General features: G+C 39.1%; 2 protein-coding genes across 2 annotated transcripts; one reads left to right on the forward strand and one right to left on the reverse strand.

The window, feature by feature from the left end:
* The first annotated feature begins 6,918 nt into the window (after positions 1–6,918).
* Positions 6,919–7,986, forward strand: LOC144712852 (uncharacterized). The gene is made up of 4 exons (XM_078587214.1): positions 6,919–7,208; positions 7,278–7,416; positions 7,487–7,688; positions 7,773–7,986. The coding sequence occupies exons 1-4, from the start codon at positions 7,129–7,131 to the stop codon at positions 7,940–7,942; spliced, it is 591 nt and encodes a 196-aa protein (XP_078443340.1). The 5' UTR covers positions 6,919–7,128; the 3' UTR covers positions 7,943–7,986.
* LOC144712851 (sister chromatid cohesion protein PDS5 homolog C-like) lies at positions 7,925–15,216 on the reverse strand. Its single transcript, XM_078587213.1, has 13 exons — positions 15,000–15,216; positions 14,229–14,432; positions 13,963–14,144; positions 12,361–12,487; positions 12,079–12,276; positions 10,478–10,528; positions 10,025–10,399; positions 9,823–9,924; positions 9,629–9,714; positions 9,431–9,482; positions 9,270–9,347; positions 9,143–9,183; positions 7,925–9,060 (listed from the first exon to the last, which is right to left on the reverse strand). Exons 1-13 carry the CDS (start codon positions 15,099–15,101, stop codon positions 8,181–8,183), a joined length of 2,478 nt encoding a protein of 825 aa, XP_078443339.1. The 5' UTR covers positions 15,102–15,216; the 3' UTR covers positions 7,925–8,180.
* Positions 15,217–24,611: the final 9,395 nt, after the last annotated feature.

Below are 24,611 nucleotides of genomic sequence, written 5' to 3' on the forward strand. Positions count from 1 at the left end.
CCTCTTTGTAATTCACTTAAGGTTTTTCTCAAAAGCCCTAAAAGTAAAATATATCCACCAATGCCCTTATGACCTTGTGCATTGCGACCCTCTAGGCCCATGTATCATTCTAGTTAATAACTTTAGTGGCCCAATAACATTTATTGACCAATCTTATTAATTAATTATATCAACATATAGATTAATTAAATAAGGATCGATTTAACCAAATCAATAGGTTAAGTTTCCAGCCCGTGGGGTTCCAAGTTACACCTCGTGCGCTAGAAGATATAGAGTAGGGTTGAACTTTCTCATGGAACCTTTACGTAATCGGTTACCGTATATGTATAATTCATCATCCGCACAAGACTCTTGAATGACTTAGGGTATGGTTTATTGTCAAACCCCTATCTGTCATTCAATTAGTACTGATGTGTAAACAGGATCATTGGAGAACTCTTTCTCCAATATCCTAACTACCCTGGCCAGGGATTTTTTTGCATCGTCTTCCTTGAGTCGATCTCCTCTTATACTTAGGGTGGATGATCTCGTCTTGACCACTCAATCATCTTCGTGAGCTTCTTACTACCGAGCTAAGACTTGTTTGATTCCCATGATTGGAGGCTCTTAAGTAGTATTCAAAATGTAGTCGTCCATTCACGAGATGTCCTTGGTGTCTCTGGTCAGTGGATCACTTATACAACTGCGACATGAATCAACCTGATTGACGTTCAGGTATAATACCATTCAGGGATTGTACATATCAATTAAGTGAACTCTTTTGCAAAGAGCACCCACTACCTGTCCTTAGTGTCACCACACAAATAGCCACATGATCAACTATACTTATCATATAAGTAGGATCAACTAGTGCTATTCTATCTTGATAATTCGATGTTTGTCTTGACTATCCATCAAATAGGAATATTTGGTATACATTTTTAAAGACTAGTGATCACTATATTATGATCTCATCACAATTCACTATATCATTGCACATATTCATGGACTTCAAATATTCATCATGAACAACCTTGGAGGATTCAAGCTTAGCTAATTGAGAGTTGCTGAAGAGTTGGAGACAACATAACTGATGAGGTTTTTGGAAGGAGATGACACCAAGTGTGTATCTTTTTGTTAGTTAGTTAGTACCTTTGGAGAACTTGTTTTTTTTGCTCCTTTTGTACTTGTTACTTTGGACCTCTATTGTGAACACTTAGCATCCCATTCAACAAGGTTTTTTTCTCCAAATCCGTGTGTGGGTTTTGTTTACTCTTATCCCTATACTCTTGGTTAAGTCTTGAGCTTGGATGGATACATATTTTAGGCTCCATAAGTTAAGATCCTCAACATAAATGCATTGTGTGTGCAAAAAAATTTATATAATGATCTTTATTGAGTCAAACTCCACTTATATCAAGGGCACTTGATCTCATCTCAATCAGACAAGCACCTTCATGGACTCTTTTCTATGTATGATCTAAGCCCATTTAGAATAATGTCATGAGATAATTTTAGGTCGTATTTAACGTAAAATGGTCCATCCATAAAATGTTTTTCCAAGTCCAAATATCAGTTGTACAACTTGAAGATTAAGACTTAGTGTATTTTAGTATAATTCTTAAGTATGTGTTTTGATTAATGTTCAAAGTGGATTATGAAAATTCAACCATCATTGAATGGGTTTGGATTAGTTCAGACATGTTTATGCCTATCAGGAATTAGGCAAATGACATGTTGAGAACCATTTAATATGTTTCAACCATTCAAAGTGGATTATGTAAATCAGAAATAATTTGGCTAGTGAAATATGATGGTCAACATGGACTTCTTTACATACCTTAGATATTTGTGTGTGTGAGTTAATGTATTATTTTTTGAGAGCGTAAAATTAGATTAATAAAATTAAGTATTTATATATTTTGAATATGATGATTTCAGATATCTAAAATAATTTTATGAATCTTTTTATAAAATGTTCCCTTTCAATTTCTAAATACAAATAGGCAGATCAAGCCCTAATTTTCAAAAGCTCGCATCTCCCTCTCCTCATGACAATCACACTACAAAGAGAAAGCATCATAATTGTTTTTTTAGAGATCTTTCAACACCAAGATTTTTTGATAATTTAACCCCAGGTCCATTGGACTTGGAATGATATTTTTGGTGCAGGTTTGAGTAAGTTACAAGGAGAAACATATTTCCCAATAATTTTTTCTGTCATGACTTTGGTCTGAAGATTATCATTTGGAGATTTTTCTATCTATTTTTGAAATTTTGTGGAACTCAAAGGTTATATATTGCATCCATATAAATCCATAGGCTCCATAAGCATACCATTTGATACAAGATTGAAGATGATACAAGGGGAACAATGATATGACTCAAGAACTCATGTATGATTACTATTTGGAGATCTCTACGAACTAGTTTTGAACTTTTTTATCTCAAAGTTTATTTATAAATCCATAAAAATTCATAAGCTCAAATACTTTGTGATCTGATGCAGGATGAAAGAAGTTACAAGAGGAAGAATACTGTGACTCAAGAATTTGTGTGGTCAATGACCTTGGTCTAAATATTACCATTTGGATATTCCTGCCAACTTCTTTTGAAATTTTGTTCAAATTAAAGGTTATAGATAACATCCATAAAATTACATCGAATCCATTTTTTTTTCCGTTTTGATGGAGGATTTAACAAGCTGGAAGGGGAAAACTACTGTGACTTAGCACTCGTACTGTCATCAGCCTTGTCCTGAATATCAATCTCTAGAGATTTTGGCTATTTTTTTTTAAGTTTAAATTAAAATAATATTTATTTCTAACATTTAGATGAATCATTATTATCTCGAATCATTCCATTTGATGCAGTATTGAATAAGTTAGAGGGGAACATAGGAGAGCATTGCAAAATGGTGGAGAGAAAGAAGTATCCAACGTGTGGGATGATTTATGAAATATTCACTGAAAAAAGTTATTAAGACAATGATTAAAATAAGGATGTACGCCTCACTAAAGATATGTAAAGGAGATAAAACAACGTAAGGCAAGAGACTAACCTTAGATCCCTATGTTCTGTTGGGATCAAGGCACAGCTCTATGCAGATCGGCCTCTCCTCTTCTTTGTTGATCTTCCTTAATTAAAAGACCAAGAACACCTCGATGGACCTTAAAACCCCAACTCTCTTTCAATCAGCCTCTTTGAGGAAGTGATTTCAAATATATCTTTTACAGAAATCCCAAGCTCTGTTTATGTATCCTATATGGATGCAAAGAGACAGAAAGAAGAAAGTTCTGCTCAAAATTTCAGCCGGAAAATCCTTCTGAATCATCAGATATTGCGAGCTGAATTTGGATCATTCTCACCCCTCCAATTTTCTCTCTCCTCAAACTTCAAAAAGTCAAAGAACCATTAAATAATTCCAAAAAAATAGATATTAATTCACAAAAATGTTAAAATGTGTTTTTGAATTTTAAAAATGGTATCTCTTCCTATATAATGCCAAAAAATAGGAAAATTGTGTTCTGACTCTAAAAATTACTTTCTTTCAAAATTTGATGTGAGAAAAATTATTAAAATACTTAAAATGGTATAAAAAAAATATCATTCTAAAAATAATTTTAATCATTTTAGGATTCACAACATGCATAAACTATTTGACGCAGATAAACATGTAAATATGGCCATATTAACCTACTAAGATGTGTGTTTTCAATAGGGATGCTTGAATATAATAATTTTAAATTTGGGTATCAAAGTACCAATAATTCTCATGTATGATTCACTTGTGCACTACCTGATGGTTGGAGACAAATATTATGTGATAAATTTGTGTAAATTTTAAGATTCATGTTTATTTAACCCCCTTCAAAAGTATTTATGTTAATCATACCCCCAAATTTTTGGTGGTATATATTGGTAAAACTCCAATACTTTTAATTATCGTTTGAAATATTTTTTGCCATAGTTTCACTAATATGGATTAAAATACATATCAGGATTTACGGCTAAGTGATACTAGTTCAATTTAAGTTGAAATCCTAAAGAATTACAAAGTTAATGCTAATCCCTTTCAATCCTTTTTTCTTTCATTTAGACTAATTCAATTTCAATCAAACTATATCCGTACTATAGTGTCTGGCCAAGGAATGACTATTTCAGGTCTATGGAGAAAACTTGAAATTTGGAATCACGCCTTTTGAAATGAGAAAAGTCATGCAAATTCATAATTTTACTCCATGCAGGTTTAGGGACTCGATACTTGATGCTTATGTGGATTTTTTTATTATTTATTATATTTAATCAACATGAATTATATTTTCAACTTAGGTTAAGTACTTGGATTAAGATATAAATATCTATACAAAATTAATAAATTAAAATTTTTATTAGTTCATTCCCCTTGAGCGTCACTAAAAAATTGAAAAACTTATACTCCCTTCTAGTGTTTGGCCTTCCAAAATCCGATCGATATCCGATATTAGATATCTGATATCAGGATGAAATCGAGGCGATTTTAGATACCAGATATTGGATATCCTTTTAACATTGGATATGGGAATATTGTAGGGGCATTGATGTGACGAATGCCATCACCAGATATCGGATCATATCTGATTTTGAATCCGATAGCTGATATAAATATCTGACATCCAGATATCGGATATCGTACCAAAAATCTGAATCAGGGCATCACTTTAAAAAATAGGTACCTACTGTCCCATTTGGAAAAAATAAAGTTAAGAATAGTATAAATCGTATCAAGGAAGTGATGGATATTATGTGGCCGTCTAGCCAATCACACTTCCATGTTTATTTAAGTTTGTTGAATAAAATATTTGCATTCATTATTATTCTGTGTGATATTTATAATGAAGTCCATGAATACATGCAATGACTTAGTGAATTATGATGAGATCATATTACAATGATCACTAGTCTTTAAACATGTATTCTAAATATTCCTATTCGATGGATAATCGAGACGAACATCGAATTATCCAAATAGGACAGCACTATCTGATCCTACTTATAAGATAAGTATAGTTGATTGATCCTATAGCTATTAATGTGGCGACACTAATGACAGATGGTGGGTGCTCTTTAGAGAAAGAGTTCACTGAATTGATCCATACGAATCCCTAAATGGTATTATACCTAAACATCAATCAGGTTGATTCAAGTCGGTTGTATAAGTGATACACTGACTTGAGACACAAGGGCATCTCGTGAGCAGACGACTACGTTTTGATTATGACTTACGAGCCTCTAATCATGGGATTCAAATAAGTTATAGAGTGAATGTATAAAGAAGCTTACGGAGATAATTGAATGGTCAAGATGGGATCATCCGCCCTCAGAATAAGAGGAGATTGACTCGAGGAAGACGATGCAGAAAAATCCCTGGCCAGGGTAGTGAGGATATTGGATAAGGCGTTCTCCAATGATCCCTGTTACCCTCATCGAATGATGGATTAGGGTTTGACAATAAACCATACCCTAAGTCGTTTGAAAGTCTCGCACGGATGATGGATTATACATATACGGTAACAGATGACGGTAAAGGTTCCATGAGAGAGTTTGAGACTACTCGGTATCTTCTAGAGCACGAGGTGTAGCTTGGCACTCCACGGGCTAGAGAGTTAACCTATTGATTGGGTTAAATCGATCTTTATTTAATTAATCTATATGTTGATATAGTTAATTAGTAAAGTTGGTTAATAAATGTTATTGGGCCATTAAATTTATTAACTAGCACGATACATGGGTGTAGAGGGTCACACGCACAAGGTCATAAGGGGATTGGTGGATATATTTTACTTTGGAGGGTTTTTGAGAAAAACCTTAAGTGAAATACAAAGAGGGAAAGGAATCTCATTTGAAGTACCCATGAAAGCCTAATTTGAGAGCCTCTCTTCTTCTCCACTCATCCAAAGAAGAGTGTCTTCATGATGAGGAGATCTTCTAGATTTTCAAGAAGAGTTGACGAAGAAGACATGGATATCCAAGCGCCGAGTGATCGCATGGATACTTCTAGAGGCTGGACGCGTGAACGCCATCAGAATGATCTCGGAGCGGCAAGTCAGGGGTGGAACGAGTTTCCCAAAAGGTACTTTTAATTTTTGTTTTAAAGATCGATTGAGAATCGATCGACCACGCTTCCGCATCCATGGAAATGTGATTTCCATGGACGAACCAAAGCATCGAACTCAAAAGGAAGTTCAAGTTTAAAAAATAGTGTGCTCTATCCTCCCTATAATAAATGCATATCAATGAGTCATTTATGGCAACATACTGGGCCCTGGTATTCACGGTCTTGGGCTCATTTTGGGACAAGCTGGACTAATAACCCTTGTAATTGATTTTCTATTGATGAAGTTCATTAAAAAATATCATTAATGCTTAAACATTTAATATATATAAAACTCCAAAAGCTAAATATACATTTACATGTTACCTAGTAAAACTATAAATTATTTAAAATGTATTTCCATTTATATGTAGGATATTGAAAAAATCCATATCCAATATCGTCTTCTAACCCTTGAGACAAAGACCAATGTGATATTGGGACGGATAATGTTATTGGGTATCGGTTATGGGATGGATAATGGCAATCCATATCTGATATCGTTATCCGATATCCAGATAATGGTAAAGACGAATATGTGATAGCCCATTTCTGATATCAAGCTTGGAAATGGGGAACACTAAACCCGGCATATTTCATTTGTCATATGTTATCTATCACACATTGTAATCTGAATTCTATCCGTCATCCATCAACGTCTGCATGCAAGTCCGTCTTTTATTTTGGACCATCTGCGTCGCTGAACGCAAAGCGATGACGATTTGAGATGGAAGAGTTGAGACGTCATCCGTCCAACATCCCGTATCTCGATCGGGGAAGTGGGCTCCATCAGACAGGAGCGGAGAAGGTGGGCCCCACGAATTCGCCCGATCGATGATCGGATCGATATAACGGCCGGGTCGGGTATCGGAGTCGATCGATCGAATGTTCGACCGAATTGATCGAATCGCCGAACCCCGAGTTCATAAGCCAAGATTTAAATCGGAAAAACAGCGGACAGAAATCGCGATTTCATCTCTCCGCAGCTCCCACAATCTTCTCTACGGCGGCCACCGATGCGCAATTTCAACCGCGTTGTGCTCCCGTTCCTCCTCTGCCTCGCCCTCTACGCCATGAATCTCTCCCACGCAATCGCGTGAGTAGTATTCGCACTCTGCTGTCTACTCTCTCCGAGCTTTCCTTCTTGATTCAAAAGTTTTCTCAGGGAGAATGTCACCGTCCTCGACGTCGGCGTTGAGCTTCTGGAAGAAACCCTACCTCTGAAAATCGGTCACCGCCTCTACCAGATCCGCCGCCTGAGACCGTCCGCCTGGTACGAAGTCAAGATTTCGTACCCCGCTTCCGTAAGCGCCGAGCGTAACCTAATCTTTCCGGGAGTTGGTCAAATTCAAGATTGATTGTGGTTTTTTACAGATCCCGGCGAGCTTTTCGATTGAGCTGAGGAGAAGCCCGCTGCCTGAATCTCTCTCCCGCAAGAACAGAAGGTTGCTCAACACGGAGAAGGTGGTTTTCAAAGCCGACATGGATGAGAGCTTCGTCCTCGTGACTGTGGCTGCTGCTGGAGTTGTAGCCAAGCGCAATGTGCAGGAGAGAGATCTCATCATCTTCAATATTGGTAAAATTTCTCGATCATAATAAGAAGTAATCGAAGTATGCTCGTTCTTAAATTAATTTAGAGAATTGTTTGTCCGTGATGCAGTGTGCGATGAACTGTTCTTGGGCATTCCTTTAGGCGCATGGAGCGTGGGAATACTCGCAATTATGTGCGTTGTTCTGGCTTTAATGGCCGCCGTTTTCCTACCATTTAATCTGTTCACTGGAGATCGAATGGACGATCCAAACAAGCTGGCATCATCAAAGGCATCTTAATTAACATAAGTTGCATATTGACATTAAAAGACGGGTGATGAAGTCGCGGCTGGCTCCCAAAATATACAATGCTAAGACGAAGCGCTGAGCATCAAATGGGTACTTACTTGCCTGAATCCTCTATCATAATTATCATCATCATAATCATTGTGATAACCATAATCATGATAAATTGCGTCCCCTCGGCCGATCCCACGCCAAAAAACTGCTCAGATAAACATCAGAAGGTACGTTCCACTCAGTCCTTGGCGATTTTCCGCCGCTTCTTCCCAGGCCCATCGTCCCCTTCCACTGAGGCAGAGCTGCCCTTGTTTCCTTGTTTTGACAATTTCTCAGACTTTGACAAGCTTTGAGACTCGAACTCGGGTAATTTCTCGGAATCAGAGCTGCTCTTCTTGCCGGACTTTGGCAATCTCTGGGAATCGTCTTCGACAGGCAATTTCTCGGAATTGGAGATGCCCTTCTTGCCTGATTTTACCAACTTGTGAGACTTGACTTCCTCTGGCAACTTGTCTGAATTTGAGGCGCCCTTCTTCCCAGATCTTGACATGCTGTCAGGATTTTCCTCTGGCAGTTTCCCAGATGAGGAGCCGCTTTTCTTGCCCGAGTTTGACAAATTATGAGACTCCGAGCTTTCCTTCTTGATGGATTTTGCAGAATTATGAGACTTGACTTCAGCAGGCAACTTCTCTGAAGTTGAGCTGCTCTTCTTGCCAGTTTTGGACACACTACCAGAATTTTCCTTCTTGCCTGATTTTGACAAGCTCTGAGGCTCTGAGCTTTCCTTCTTGATTGGTTTTGCAGAGGTGTGAGACTTGACTTCCTCAGGAACCTTCCCTGAATTTGAGCTGCCCTTCTTGCCTGATTTTGACACGCTCTGGGACTTAACCGGCTCCGCTACTTTGTCAGACTCTGAGCTTTCCTTATTGTCTGATTTGGAAAAACTCTGAGATTTTAGCTCCTTGGACGAATTCTCAGACTCGGAGCTGCCCTTCTTCGCTTGTTTTGACAAGCTCTGAGACTCGGCCCCCTCCTTTGACTTCCTCCCTGGCTTAAGAGAAGAGCTTCCCCCATTACCAGATGCAGACAAGTCACCGTTCCTCTTCTTCTTCTCCGCCCTAGTGAGAACCATCTTTTAGAAGACGCATTTAACAAAATTAAAATGGAGAGATAGAAAAAAAAAAGGAGGCGTAAACATACGTCTTAGACGTAGACTCGGGAGTTGAACTGTTCTCTTCCTTCTGTCATGCGCCGGAGAACAAGTCAGGGAAAAGATTTAGGGAGAGAACCGCAGGGTTTATCGTGGAAATGATAGCATGAAACTTACCGATTTAACGCCTCCAACAAACTCAAATCGCTCGTTTTTGAGCAACAAAGTCTCCTTATCACCGTCCGCGTAAAGAACCTGCAAGACGAAGAAATCGAGTTAAACAAACTAGTAGAAAATAAAATTTCAAAATGTTGATGGCCTCAATCGCCAGGTATGACCTTGTGTTTCTTCGTATTTGGATAATATGCCACAATGACGCCAGGATAGAATCTGCATGGGCATGAGCGACAGGATATAATCACCCAAGACACCAGAGAAGCTTGTTCATAAGCTATTAGATTGTGGAATGTGAAGTTTATGCTTCCGCAAATTAATCGGAGTTTTTCTATAATCGATATTAAAGCTGAGATACTTACTTCGCATCATCAGGCCACCAAACCTTAACCTTCCTTCCCACCAAACTGTCGTCATATTTTAACTCCGACAGAGGGGTTACAGCTCCCTGAAGAACATCGGAGAAATTGTTAAACAGAAAGCAGACAATCTATTACGAAAATGAAATCAATCATCAAAATCGCATGGCAAAATAAATTGAGGAACAGAAGATTACCTCCTCGCGTCCGCGCTTTCTACCAGACTTTGTCTGAACACATTCCTCCGCTTTTGGGGCGACCTCAGTTTTAGAGGCTGCCTTAGTTGCGGATACCGTATCCTGCATTAGCATAAACTGATAAACCACCTAATCTTTGAATAAAAAATAAAGAATTTCATAACCAGGCGACGATGAAAGATGATGATAATCGATAAACCACCTTATCATGGTCAGAAGCTTTCTCTTTTTGTTTTTTTATCTTGGAGACCAGAACTGTGATTGGCGTATCTTCACTGACATCCACACGAGGCTTCCGGCCACGTTTCTTTAAAGGGACACCACCCTCACCGTTGCCGCCCACATTAAACTTCTCATCTCCTTCTGCGAGTTCTCTTGTCTGATCTTTCTTCTTACGGCTAATCTGCAAATCGTCCTCAGCATCCCCAAATGGGTTTTCTACCATCTTCTTCTTGTCGGTGATAGAATCATCATTCTTCGGTGAGAGATTGCCGTTACTCATTACAGAATTTGGTGACTTAACCGATCCGGCAACAACCTCAGGATAGGAGACTTCAGACTCCATCTTCCCAGAACCCTGGTTCAGGGGAATGAGCGATGAAAACCATAGGCTATGACATATCGTTAATAAGAGAAGGCAGGCAATATAACAAACCTGTGCAAGCTCATCAGAGACTGTCCTCTCAGAGATTCTACTGTCGTCTACCTGAACGCATAGAATACAGAAAAAGTTGAAGATGCTTGTCTTATATCTACAAATATTTATCTTATGTAGACAACGGAAAAAAACAAAGAGCAACTTAACAAATAGACTATGTACAACGGGTCTTCCGGGGGAAATTTTAGCAAGTCAGTAAACCTCCGCTGATAAGAAGCCTGAATGCGAATGACAGGCAGGTAGTGGAAATTCAATTTCACCAAAATAAACAAATCCATTTGAAATGGACAGCTACGCAAAGAGGAACCTCAGCTGGATAGAAAATAGAAGCTGGGTGTGAGCTTTTCAAAGATCAGTTACTACATAATGTACGCTCATCGCTCAGAAGGGATGAGCGTACATTATGACAAAACGACAAAGAAATAAAGCACTTCTGTAGTCGCTTTAATCTTAAGATAAAAATAATACTCAACAGCTCTATTTGAAAACTCCATTCCCAACTATCCCTGGTCTCACTCGACCAATTTATAAACCAAACCTGAACCGTCCTTCAGTCCAGACCTCAATAATCTTAAAAGAGGCTTTTAAATTAGCTCAATGCCCCATAGCTCCTGGTTCAAAAACTATACGCACATGCTTATTGGATATAATGTTCTTCCATTAATCACCCTTCAGATCATTCCAGTTTCCATATACCTATAAATCCATCGTAAAGGATATGCATATTCTGCAGATCGTCATTTTCGTCATTCAACGATTATGCCACCTATAATACCATAACTTAATATTTTTGGGTTCCTGTATGCTGTTAGATTGCTTTCCAAGAACTTTCTTTTTCCTTTCTGACATTGATAGTATTTTCCACAAGCGATGCATCAGTTCTCATCTTCATCATTTCAAACATAATTTCAGCATCTTATCTAGGGGTTTTTCTATTTTTTAAACCAGCAGGGCGATACAATTCTCTAACCTCAAGGGTATCTTAGGCATTCCAGCCCATTAGAGGCACTTGAGTCATCTGATGTTTAGGTTAGACTACTTTCATTTTCCTATAAATATGTGAAACCCTACCTTGAGGTAAGATCAGTCTCTTGGCTCACTATCTCAATCCTCCTTGTCTCGGTCCTGCCCCCTTGACCGTCCAGCAATCCCCTATCCCTGTGATTGTCAACCTGTGACATTTTGTTTCTATTTTTCTTGTTTCCTTTAAGTTTGTAACGTTGTGGGGTCCCATAATATAAGGCCTCACAGAGTAGTGGGCCCATTAAGGCCCCCTACATCCTTCCTGTATAAGTATAACGTACTCCTGGAACAAAAAGGTGTTTGTCAAAGTCTACAACTGCAAAGGTTTTACATCAAACTCTATCGGAGTATCAGAATCCTTATTATGATATTGATGCAAGTCTAAACAGCAAGCCCATGACAAGAAGTTGACACAATATATCATATGGAAAGAAACTATTTTGTCACGAACAACTAAAAGTTACGCTGTATGGGAAAAATGAGGTCGCTAAAAAATGGCGCATAAAAGTAATAAGTGGCCCCAGATAATGAAAAGAAATATGAAAGGTGCAACAGAAACAAAAGAAGAAACCAACCAGGCATTTAGGAGAAGCATTTAATTCGTTCTCTTCATCTGTAGTGGGATTCCCTCGACATACACTACCAACGACGGCACTGTAGTCACTCATTGGTGCACCCAGAGATTTGACAGCATTAGTCAAGCATGATTTTAACTTAAGGGAACAGTTCTCAACAACTTTTTCTGCTAGTCTCCGAGCGACAGGCAAAGTGTCCTAACCAGAGAAAAAAATAAAAGCATGTAAGTAAATATTTATCAAATTTAGAAGCAAAGAAACAGAAATTTATGCGTATGATACCTTGTTATCATTTTTGAGACTCTTTAACAAAAATGAGAGAAGTTCAGACGACATATCTTCACTCTCCTCCAACACAAGAGATAAAATCACTTCCATCGCAGAAAATACATTTTCTTTGTGATCATCTCTGAAAATTATATGCTCAAAAAGGTTAACACAACAGCATGAATATATATAACCAAACGCACCAAATTCAAAACCCGGATTAACATTTGAAGAATGTATCACAAAAGGCTCAAGACATAGGCTCAACAGCTAGACGTGCGTGCAGAGAAGCTCACATGTGTAGAGACCCTTGAAATAAGGGGAAGGACGGAAAAGAAAGACATCAAGATTTTAATCAAGGAGTTCCCGCGTGAAGCAGTTGTGGGAGCAACCGAATGCGGGAACCTCCCGAATGCAGAGGGATCGTTCGTTTAATTTGATGTTCTCTCGCCTCTGATGAGATACGATCATGGTATCAAGTAGGGAGGTATGCAACAGCTCTCCCTTGAATGATATTCCCCGTGAGGAAATCCAAACAACAATCAAGAATTATATACTCGGAATGCCAATGTTCACGAGAACTAGTTCAAATAGAAAATATGAAGTCCACGGACAGAAAAGAGAGATTATAAAAGAGAGAAAAGGAGATTTTTCTCCTTTCTGTTCACAGGCCTCTCCTGAGCTCCAGGCCACATCGGCAACTGCCAAGTTGGGCAGTCGACTTCATGAAAAAAATATTTCTGCTTCTTTCTCCCGTTTCCCTCTATTTATTACATTTCAGTCTCACGATCCCCTTTTCCCACGCATGTCATCTGTTTCCCGAATTCTCTTTTTTATCTGCCTTTGGCACGTTCTTTAAAAGAGCGTATCACGGTGACATTCTTTCTACAGATCTCACAAGACCTTGAAGTGGTTTGGGATTTACTTAAATGATTAAGTGTATTTTCTCCACCTTGGTATTAGCAACATATCACAACACCCTAATAAATGACTAATTTTGGCATTGAGGAAAGCAAACATGGACATTGGCCTTTGACATTACTAATAGCAAGTATAAATTAAGCGAGTTAAACGATTTGAAGAAGAATCATAAACAGCGTTCTGTTCGGTTCTGTAATCTTTACTTGGTTGTTATCCTCGAAATAACAGTCATTTCTTTAAAAGAAATAAACTTAACTACATGCTGAATTATATATCATCAACACTTCAAAGTCATAGAGTTCTCATTTCGGTGCCTCTCTGCACACAGAATCTATCTAAAAACCTTGGCATTTAGAGCGAAATTAACGTCATCCAAAAAATCTAGTCAGGGACATGGGCATTAATAGAGTTGTTCAGAATACATGATAAACGCCAACCATTGCACCCCAGAGAGGGCTCCAGGGAGCCCTGTCGGAGAAGATTGCCTGCCTACTAGAGAACGACAACAAGTCGTTGAAAAGGGTCGCCAAAGTGCATTCAACTTTTCAAAATGACAAAAGATCACAGACTTCGCATCATATTCGCATCTTTCCATTTTCGTGAAGATGAGCCGAGACAGAAAAATGTAAGCAGCATGAAACATTACAAGTTCTCTCACCGATCTTAGGAAAGAAAGTAAAGTATCGGGTATCATACCTGATTGTTCCAAGAAAATGACGAAACATGTCAAGAATCAGCCCTTCACACTCAATATCCAACATCATAACACATGACCTAACTTTTGCGGCCGTTTCAAGAATCTTCACCCTTTTAGAATATGAATGACTCGACACATCGTTCAAGTTTTCAAAAGCCTCAACAATCAACTGAAAGATTTCCTGAAAAATAAGATAGCTAGACAGTTGAGAGTTCTCCTAGGAACTAGAAAAAGGTTGACATTAATATAGAGAAGCATGACAGACCTTCATTAATTCATCATCATACGGAGCATCTGGTGCTGTTATTCTCGTGATTTCACTGAGGCAAGCCGCAACGGAAAGTCTAACATCAGCATCTGAATGACTCAATATCTCCTTGGAAATTAATGCCTTCATTACAGGATGAAGAGCATCAGACATCGACTCTGAAGGTGACTGGTCCACCTTTGACAACAACGCCTCTGATTTCTGAAAAAAATAGGTACATTTGGAAACAAAATGAGAAGATAGAAGAAAGAAATATCGCATATTTAAGAACTTATGGTGCCGGGTGAGCCCCGAATACAGTATGAAGGTCACACATTAGAGTTGGAAGCATTACGCAAGTAAATATCAGTTCCCACGAACGCATTTACAATAAAATGCGTGTAATAAGTTACGCTAGATGCCGCATTAGAACAACGAATGCACGGAATAAACTTGAGTACGATGAAAATAAAGTTCTTTAAGTTGAGTTCTGCGGAAACACATGGATATTGGAGATCAAAATTCGAGAATTTCGACGTCTAAGATATTAATATTCCAAATCGCATCTGAAACGATTTCACCTTCTCCCGAGTCGGGCAGCGGGGCGAAACCATCGAACAAAATCTATTTCAAGTTCGGAGGAGACGTAGAAATACAGAACTTTCAACAGAGGCTAGTTTTCCCAGCCAGAATTCACATAATTAGAAAAATCAGAGGAATCTGGGTCGAAAACGGTACAAATGAAACGAAAATCAAAGATATCGGGGGAATGTTTAATTTGTTGCTCACATCAAGCAAAGGAACTAGTTCGTTCACATCGGACGGCGGTCTCAGGAGGTTCTCCCCGATCTCCGCGAGCTTTCGCTCGAGCTCCTTGTCCGCCCTCGACATCTCCGAGCAACAAATTCGCCGGCGATCCTTCCTCGCGACGAAATTCACTCCATGCGACTCAAAAACCCTAGTTAACCGTGAAACAGTTCTTCCCAGGTTTACGGCTCCGCGCCGAGCGCGCGATGAAGAAACCGCTCAAGGAAATGGGCTTTATCGTATTTCCTTACCGGCCCAATACGGCCCAAACCCAAGCCCAATAACTTGGCGATCGGATCGAGTCGGATCGACCGAACTTTTATACTTCAATTCGTACGAACACTCGATCCCAAATTCGATCGGATCGAATTTCTCTTTCGATAGGGATGTTAATAGGGTTTTTTTTTTTTCTTTTAGCAAAAATCACGGTGCCGGGTACGGCCAACCCTAGGGTTGTGCCCGTAGTCCGATCCAGCCGTGCCCTGGATGCCACCCAGGGAGATGATGTTAATAGGGTTAATGACATCGGATACCGCTGATGAATTTTTTTCCTGATGACGGATACCCTGAAGAAGACTTAAATTTTGAATATTGAATTTGATGTGAAGTATGTTTTTGGATATGCTGAACTTTTCACCATTTACATAAGACAAATTAATATTTTTCATGTATTTTACAGTGTTTTATTCGAATAGTTGTGTACATGCCTCCTTTGTTCTGTTTTAAAATTTTAAAATTTGAATATGCTGTTTTTAAGGATTACGTGAAGCTTATGTGCTTCTGGAATGTAAATGGTAATAATAATAAAAAAAATTATAGCTGAATTTTTCATCATTTACATAAGACAAATTAATATTTTTCATGTATTTTATAGTCTTCTGTGTGAGAATCAAGATTTATGAAAAAAATATATTTTTAAGGGAAAATTGTAGATCATATATGTTTATGAGTTGCTTAGTTTTTTTGCCTGTATGGTTTTTGTCTTTTAATGAGAAACAATATTTGCATAATGTTTCGTTTAGGGCAACTATCACATAAATTCAAAGATCATTTACTAGAGTCATTGGCTCTATGATCAATGTCCCTCCTCACTCATGAATATGAGGGAACAAATAAACAAAGCGTCATTCATTCTAGAGTTTGATTATGACTATATATTATTTCAAACTTCTTCGATGAGGGAACCATGGGTTTATTCTGCATTAGGCATGGTTGACCGGTTGTTTATTTTATATGCATCTAGACTGGCCATTAAGTTCCATTGGTGAAATCCATGAAATTATAAGCAATATTCTTACACTAACACAATTATTTCTACATTCTCAGCTTGAATTTTAAAATAATATTGTAGACGGAGATCCCCCTATCTCGTTACAAGGTATCTTCGTGCTGAACATCAGGTGACATCAATCAGTTTATTGGCTTTGATAAAACTGATTTAACATTTTTTATATTAATAAATAGTGGTGTTGTATTTATGAAAGATGACTATAGAAATTTTCAATAAGTGAAATACCAAGAGAGCAAGATAAAACAAGAGTGATACTAATACAAAAAGGATAGTTTTTTTACCCACAAAGTCAACTGCACTCTATAGAAGCATTGTTAAGAAACTTAACTAAAATTATAATTATTGTAAAGGGATCACAAAAGTAAAGATGGAAATTAAGATGGTGGGCACACATTTGTCTTAATGGTGACATCAGCGCCAACTAGACTCTTCAGGTACTATGCATAGATAACTATCATTTATGTTGAATATATACACGATCCACTGTTTCCCATTTGAATATTTTTCTTTCACTTTCAACTTGTCTTCAGATCTGACAATGGCTTATTGGGTGATAGGTCATCTAATTAATGTTGGATGCGTCTTGATCAGACAGGAGAGGATTTACATGGAGACACAACATTTACTCAATGATATTTTTATCACTCATTGGGCATCTCAAAAAAATATATCATATTCCTTGCATTATTTCAGAGCATTTTTAATGCTTTAAAGTTGGGAAGTTTGTTTTTTAAAATAAAATTTACAGTGGTAAAGCTTGGGATTTTTTCCAATCTTATTATTTTGAAGGTAAGATATAAAATCTAGCAGGTACCAAGGAATGTGTTGCCACCACTCTTGATGGCTCATCTCAGATCGTTGATTTCATCATCCCGCCGCTCGAGGAAGCTGAAACCCAACCTCGACGCAGACCACAATAGAGTGTGATACTCCAATAATGCCTACCCAATCAACCCCAAACATCTGGTGTTCTCATGATTTTCCCATTGCCACAATATTAATAGGCCCAAAATGTGTCATGTAATCATACACATTTTAAAGTCATTTTGGGATTATCTCCAATTTTACAAGAATTCTGCATTTCATGCTCTAAATAAAACAAGTGATGAAAAAATGTGTTTTAATGTCATCTTTATACATTTTTTACATAATAATCTATTAGTAAAAATATGTTTACGACATTCTAATTGTTAATGTTCTATCTAGTATGTCAGTTTATATTTTTTGCAGGGAATAAGTCAAAGTAGACGAAAGAAATAGAGATAAAGAAATAGAGAGAAAGAAATAGAGGGAAAGAAATAAAGGGAATAAAATGAAGAGGAAAGAGATACATATATATAATGTTTATTGGGCCGGGTAAGGAGCCGACCAGGTGCATCAGCGCCCAGTCCAGCCACAGGTAGACGAGCGCAAGCGCTCAAGCCCGCCCACAACCAGAAAAGGGTAGCGCCCGGCAGGCAAGCCAAGACGGCCACAAGGAACACAGAGCCCATATAAGCCCACGGAGAGGTATAAAGTGTACATTTCAAAGGGGTGGTATGGCATTTAAAATCATTAGATAATACATGCCGAAGTTTATGGTATCCCCTTATCTCTATTGCTCTCACAGGGGGCCGGGTCACTAGGGAATGGCACATCAGAGACATGACGTCTCGGACATGATGGAACGGATGACGACTAGTGATGGACGGTGACGTGATGATATGTTCGTCACGTCACAGTCACTTCATGCATCCCAGGTCTTACAAAAAAACCGTCACATACCTGTCACGCGTCCCTCCAGCGTCGTCCCGTCACACCACCATCACCATGACGGCGTACCATCACCATTGACGGGAAATAATTTCTAAATTCTAAATTAGAATTCCTAACTTCTAAGAGCTTACCTTCTCTGGATTCCCCGTCAGGTCGAAGTTTCCGCCCATAGCGAGATAGTGAGATAGAAACAGGGAGATAGCAAGAATTTCCGTCGAGCTTTTGCCAGGTTGAGAGGGCTCTTGCCAGGTGGAGCTCTTCTTTGAGTTCCTTCTTCTCCAGTGATTCTACGTCATTCAGGGACCCCTTAATCCAAATGATGATTAAGGTCTTCTCCAGTGCTTCTCCATCAGATCTTCTCCATTAAGCAGCAAGTCATCTTCTCCATTGATTCTACATCATTTTTTTTGCAAATGATGATATTTTGAAGTTGATTCGCATTTGCAATGTTGGCTACATTGAATCTCCCTATTTCTCTATCTCCCTAATTCAATCTCTCTATCTCCCTATCTTTATCACTCTCTCCTCTCACTCTCGCTATCTCCCTATTTCTATCTCTCCATCCCTCTCTGCTCTCCCTATTTCTCTATCTCCCTATCTCAATTTCTCTATTTTCCTATCTCGATCTCTCTCTGCTCTCCCTACTTCTCTATCTCCCTGTCTCAAATTCTCTATCTCCTTATCTCCATCCCTCTCAGCTCTCCCTATTTCTCTATAACCCCATATCGATTTCTCTATCTCCCTATCTCCATCCCTCTCTGCTCTCCCTATTTCTCTATCTACATATCTCAATTTCTCTATCTCCCTATCTCCATCCCTCTCTGCTCTCCCTACTTCTCTATCTCCCTATCTCAAATCCCTATCTCCATCCCTCTCTGCTCTCCCTATTTTTGGATCTCCCTATCTCTATCTGTCCATCTCCCTATCTCGGTCCCTCTCTGCTCTCCCTACTTCTCTATATCCCTATCTCAAATTCTCTCTCCCTATCTCCATCCCTCTCCGCTCTCCCTAATTCTCTATATCCCTATCTCAAATTCTCTATCTCCCTATCTCCATCCCTCTCCGCTCTCCCTACTTCACTATCTCCCTATCTCAAATTCTCTATCTCCCTATCTCCATCCCTCTCTGCTCTCCCTACTTCTCTATCTCCCTATCTCCATCCCTCTCTGCTCTCCCTACTTCTCTATCTCCCTATCTCAATCCCTCTCTGATCTCCCTTTTCTCTATCTCCCTATCTCAATTTCTCTATCTCCCTATCTAGATCACTCTCTGGTCTCAATTTCTCTATCTGCCTATTTCTATCTCTCCATCTCCCTATCTCCATCCCTCTCTACTCTCCCTATTTCACTATCTCCCTATCTGTATCTCTCCATCACCCTATTTCCATCCCTCTCTGCTATCCCTACTTCTCTATCTCCCTATCTCAAATTCTCTATTTTCCTTATCTCCATCCCTCTCTGCTCTCCCTACTTCTCTATCTCCCTATCTCAAATTCTCTATCTCCTTATCTCCATCCCTCTCTGCTCTCCCTACTTCTCTATCTCCCTATCTCAAATTCTCAATTTCCTTATCTCCATCCCTCTCTGTTCTCCCTATTTCTCTATCTCCCTATCTCAATATCTCTGTCCCCCTATCTCGATCACTCTCTCCTCTCACTCTCGCTATCTCCATATTTCTATATCTCCATCCCTCTATGCTCTCCCTATTTTTCTATCTACATATCTCAATTTCTCTATCTCCCTATCTCCATCCCTCTCTGCTCTCCCTACTGATCTATCTTCCTATCTCAAATTCTCTATTCCCTATCTCGATCTCTCTCTACTCTCCCTATTTCTCTATCTCCCTATCTCATTTTCTCCATCTTCCTATCTACATCCCTCTCTGCTCTACCAACTTCTCTATCTCCCTATCTCAAATTCTATATCTCTCTATCTCCATCCCTCTCTGCTCTCCCTATCTCCATCCCTGCGATCGGGAAATATCATGGGAAATCTCCACGGCGAGGGCGTGGATGGGAAGAAAGAAAAGAAGGGGGCGGGGAGAAAAATCGTCAGATCCTTCCCTACCGCCTTCTGGCGGATTCCTTCCTCCTAGGGGCACTGAACATTAATTGAATCATGAAATTAGGGGGTCACGGAAATGTCCACGGAAGAGGGGGGCGGGCAGGAGGGGTTGAAGGGGCGAGGGACGGAGGAATCGTCAAATTCTGCCTCCCCTTACCTCCTTCGGGTTGATTCCTTTCCTGGCGGCTTCAGCGGCTCCTCTCCTCTCCCCCCCCCCCTGTTGATTTTCTCTCGATGGAGGGGCATGAGACCAAGAATGCAACTCATAAATTCTTCTTAATTTCCTGGTCTAACGAGCTAGGGCGCCCTCTCTTCCCTTATAAAGGGAAAGAGGTCAATTGGGCCCCCTTAGCTGGGTCAACAAAGGGGGAGAAGGGTCCATTAAGGGGCCCTTATATAATGGGCCCCCTCATTACAAAATAAAGAGGAGAAATTAAAATAAAAAGAAAAGAAAAGAAAGAAACAAGGGCACAAGGGAGGGGTTCCATAATGGCTAAGGACGCCTCCCCAAGGATGACAAAACACGGCACGGGGCTCATCAAGTGCGATGAAAACGGATGAATACGAAGACAGAAAAATGCAAAACACGAGGAAACAAGAACGATGAAAAACAAAATGCAATAGTCGAGCATCTTTCACCCGACTTTCAATGATGGTGGCCAGCGGCACGGATGATGTCGTCGGTGATCCTTGATGGCATGCGCCATCATAGATGACCACTGCTCAAATTGCGTCTATCTGTAAAGCTTGTGCGAGCATGAAGTGTAATATGTTAAAATATGAGAAGATGATTTCGAAGAATCGTGCGACGACAACATCAGGAATTCTTGACCCTTTCAACAAGGGAGTATTACTTGATCCTAGTGGCATTCAGGATGCATTGGCATTTGTTTGTCGACTTATGCCCCTACATGGTGAGGAAGACATAATTGGTAACGACCCAAAGGATGATGATTGGCTCACATAACTCATCGATGGCATAGCGCCAACTAGGGAGAAGGAACGACGAGTACCAACTCCAGCCAAAGAATTGGAGACATATCTACAATCAACGGAGAGGAAAGACATAGAGACAACACTGGGATGGTGGGCACGCATAGGCGCACCAACCTACCCACGACTTTCTACCCTTGCGCAAGAGTTTCTCTCAGTATGTGCAACCAATGCCCCATCAGAACGTTTATTCTCTACATGACATGCAGTCGTCACTTTCAAGCAGGCATGTCTTACTGCTGAAAGCATCAAGCTCCTGGTCATAGTCAAGTGTTGGTTACATGCCAAGAATGCTCAAGTGTGTGATGGATATAGGGCGATTGACTTTTCTGACAATGAAGACTAGTGTAAGTCATTACTCTTAATTTACTTCTATTGGTCCAATCTTCTAAGGTAATTTTATTGGACAATTGTTTTGCAGCTACGGCGATCATCATTGGGAAAATTGTCTCTTCCATTCTTCAAGACCGATCGATGTCTTTTTTCCTTGTCCGAGTGTAGGTCCCTTTTTTTTAGAACTAAACTAACTCGCAATACGCTTTGAGTTCTCAATCAGTATATTGATATTCATTTTCTTTAAAAAATCAACTATTTACGTTAATGTTTCAATATCTGGGTTCCACTCCCCTTAACGGGCCAAAAGTCAGACCTATTTAATTTCTAATTTTTTGTAACTTTATATTCACGCTCTCTCACTTTTTAGTCGATGGTCCTGCGCAATGGTGGGGACTGAACCAGTCCAAGTACCAATGGGTTGTGAATGATTACTCGAATTTCACTTTTATCGGATTAAATTGTGCGTAAAACATTATTTTTGGCATCTCAATTTGTTGTCAATATGCGTCTGATAACAACTCACAGTCGCAGCCTAGCTTTCAGATTTGGGTTTCTATGGGGTTATTTAATTGGATTTTCTGTGTTTTATGTCTTAAATTGTGTTACGCTATTATTTTTCAAGTTCCTGAGATTCAATCAGAAATGAAGTTCAGAAAATAAAAGTCTCCCATACTTTTTTCAACTGATTGTTAGCAAATCTCTGGGATTTATTTCATGGGGATTTCACCATCAATGGCATGTCATTCCTAAAATGTCATGCCCGGTAAGTTTGTTTATGCATGATTGTACATCAAAAACTGTTTTTTAAGAAGCCAATTCGGATCCAAATCAATTCTTGGTCGATTCAAATGCCAATAGAATCATCTAAGCTTTTCTGCGTCTACTGAGATGTTTTCTTTTGCAGGATGTAGAGGACGACAAATCGAAGGATTTCACAGCCAAAGATCAACGTGTTTAGCATGTATGATCAAAAAGTCCAAAGAAAAATTTTCAATTTAACCGGCGTCATCATCTCTTAAAATCAAACAATTACTTTCAATTTAGGTCCCCAGCTTTGCTGCCCTTTGCTGTTGCTGCCAAGTCGAGAGAGCTTCCAAATCACCTTACCAAGTGAATGACCTTCAGATTGTTTTGTCTCTATATATTTGGCTTCCAAATCACGCAAAAATATCTTTTGCGAAAAATGTTGTACATAAATGTTGTAGATAAAGGTTGGCGGAGAAGATGACATACACTGGTCAAGAAATTAATCATTAACATGTATTAAAAAATCACCCTAAATCAATACTTTTTTCCATCAAGAAAGTAATTATTACATTTATTATATTCATAATTTTCTGTCATTAAATTACTTTTTAAAATGTAATTAAAATAACGTCCCTAAATCCTTAATTTAATTTTCCAGAGAGACAGTAATTAATCAATTAATTATATTTATAATTTTCCTTTCGTAGAATAAGTATTAAATTGTATTTAAAATTGCGTCACTAAATTCATAATTTCTCCGTCAAGAAGTTAATTAATAAATTATTTATAAACATTTTCCGCCAACAAATTAATTACTAAAATGTATTTTAAAATTCAATAAAAATATTAATTTTTCTGTCAAGAAATTAATAATTATAGTCATATTTTCACATTGAATATAATAATTATTAATTTGTTTTTCAACAAAATACTCACTGAATCTTTATTTTTTCCATCAAGAAATTAATTATTAAATTAATTATACTCACAATTTTACGTCAATAATTTATTTGTCACAATATACTGAAACAAAAGACACTAATTATGTAATTTTTCCATTAATATATTAATTTATTAAATTCATTATATTCATAATTGTTAGCCGTTAAATGTATTAATAAAATGGATTAAAAACATCTTACGGTCGTCATTCGTGACAAACATTTCATCATTTCACACATCTAGGGCATCCCGTCACCGTCACATCACCATCACGTAAACTTCATCATGCGTCACCCGTCACCATCACTTCCCTTGAAATCTGTCACCGTCACCTTCACGTCATCTGTCACGTTTTCATCACGATGACGTGTAACGTGACAAATGATGATTGTCGTCCCCTATGGGCCACCGATGGGCAAGAATGTGATTCCAGTACAACGGGCCACGATCTAAGGAAAACAAGAATATAGTTGAGACTGGGCCTCGAGCCGATCCGACCCGAAGCCCGTGTCTCTTCAATCTTATTTAAAGAGATGGATGATCTTGTCCGTGTGATCTTCTTAAAGAATATCGGATGGTGAGATATGGCCCTCTTATTTAGTTGACTTTTATTTATTTTTCAGGTCCTCCAATTGGCTGCTGGGTGGTGACTCAGATTGTGGAACCCTTAGTGGATGAATCAAAAAGGGCGGAATGTGATAAGGAAAGCTGACGAGGCACTAACGTGGCATGCTGTTGTGGCAACATATGGGTTACACCAATCCAGACTAGACCCCCGATGACGACGCCCGTTGGAGGTTGTTTCCACCCAACGAAGGGGGACTACTAGTGATCCAATAGCCTTGGAGGAACCCCAGGGTCGTTCCACTCCATTGGACAGCGTGGGAGGTCCGTCCTAAGCCATTAAAGGGGACCGAAGGCCCCTGAATTATCCATCTTTTGACCATAAGCCTCACCGTCGGCGGGGATCCCTCTCGAACTCGGAGGCTGTGGTGTCGTGACAGCGCACGCGGCTGCGGAGAACTCAGGGAGGCTTCAAGAGGGGCTGGGGAAGCTCGGATCTGCGCCAGGACAGAGGAGAAGAGTGAGGGAAACCTTTAACCGAAGCTAGGCGGCGGTGATTGGCGCCGCCACTCTCTTCTTTGAATCAGGGCAGATTAGTGAGTTTTTCCAATCATTTTTGTTGAAATTTAGTATTATTTTATCATCCGTTCGATTCCAATTAGTTAAATCATTGATTCAATATATTTCAATCAAAAACATGCTACCGTGATATCTCTGTGGCATTTCATCAAACACCTAATGTGTCCGATGATTGTTTTTTTGATTTATCTAAGTTTGGCCTTATCAACCTTAGGGTATGGTTTATCGCCAAACCCTAATCTGCCATTCGATTAGTACTAATGCGTAATGGGGATCATTGGAGAATGCTTTCTCCAATATCCTCACTACCCTGGCCAGAGGTTT

The sequence above is a fragment of the Wolffia australiana genome, chromosome 15 (genome assembly GCF_029677425.1).
Source record: "Wolffia australiana isolate 7733 chromosome 15, ASM2967742v1".
Taxonomy (NCBI): domain Eukaryota; kingdom Viridiplantae; phylum Streptophyta; class Magnoliopsida; order Alismatales; family Araceae; genus Wolffia; species Wolffia australiana.

Bases quoted from the DNA above. Each gene is read 5' to 3' on its own strand.
- LOC144712851 (XM_078587213.1), bottom strand. From the start codon at position 15,101: ATGTCGAGGGCGGACAAGGAGCTCGAGCGAAAGCTCGCGGAGATCGGG. The intron at 12,488-13,962 runs GTATGATACCCG...TATAATTTTCAG, and splicing joins CATTTTCTTGGAACAATCAG to AGATGATCACAAAGAAAATG. The intron at 9,715-9,822 runs GTAATCTTCTGT...GATGTTCTTCAG, and splicing joins GAAAGCGCGGACGCGAGGAG to GGAGCTGTAACCCCTCTGTC.
- LOC144712852 (XM_078587214.1), top strand. From the start codon at position 7,129: ATGCGCAATTTCAACCGCGTTGTGCTCCCGTTCCTCCTCTGCCTCGCC. The intron at 7,209-7,277 runs GTGAGTAGTATT...AAGTTTTCTCAG, and splicing joins AATCTCTCCCACGCAATCGC to GGAGAATGTCACCGTCCTCG. The intron at 7,417-7,486 runs GTAAGCGCCGAG...GGTTTTTTACAG, and splicing joins AGATTTCGTACCCCGCTTCC to ATCCCGGCGAGCTTTTCGAT.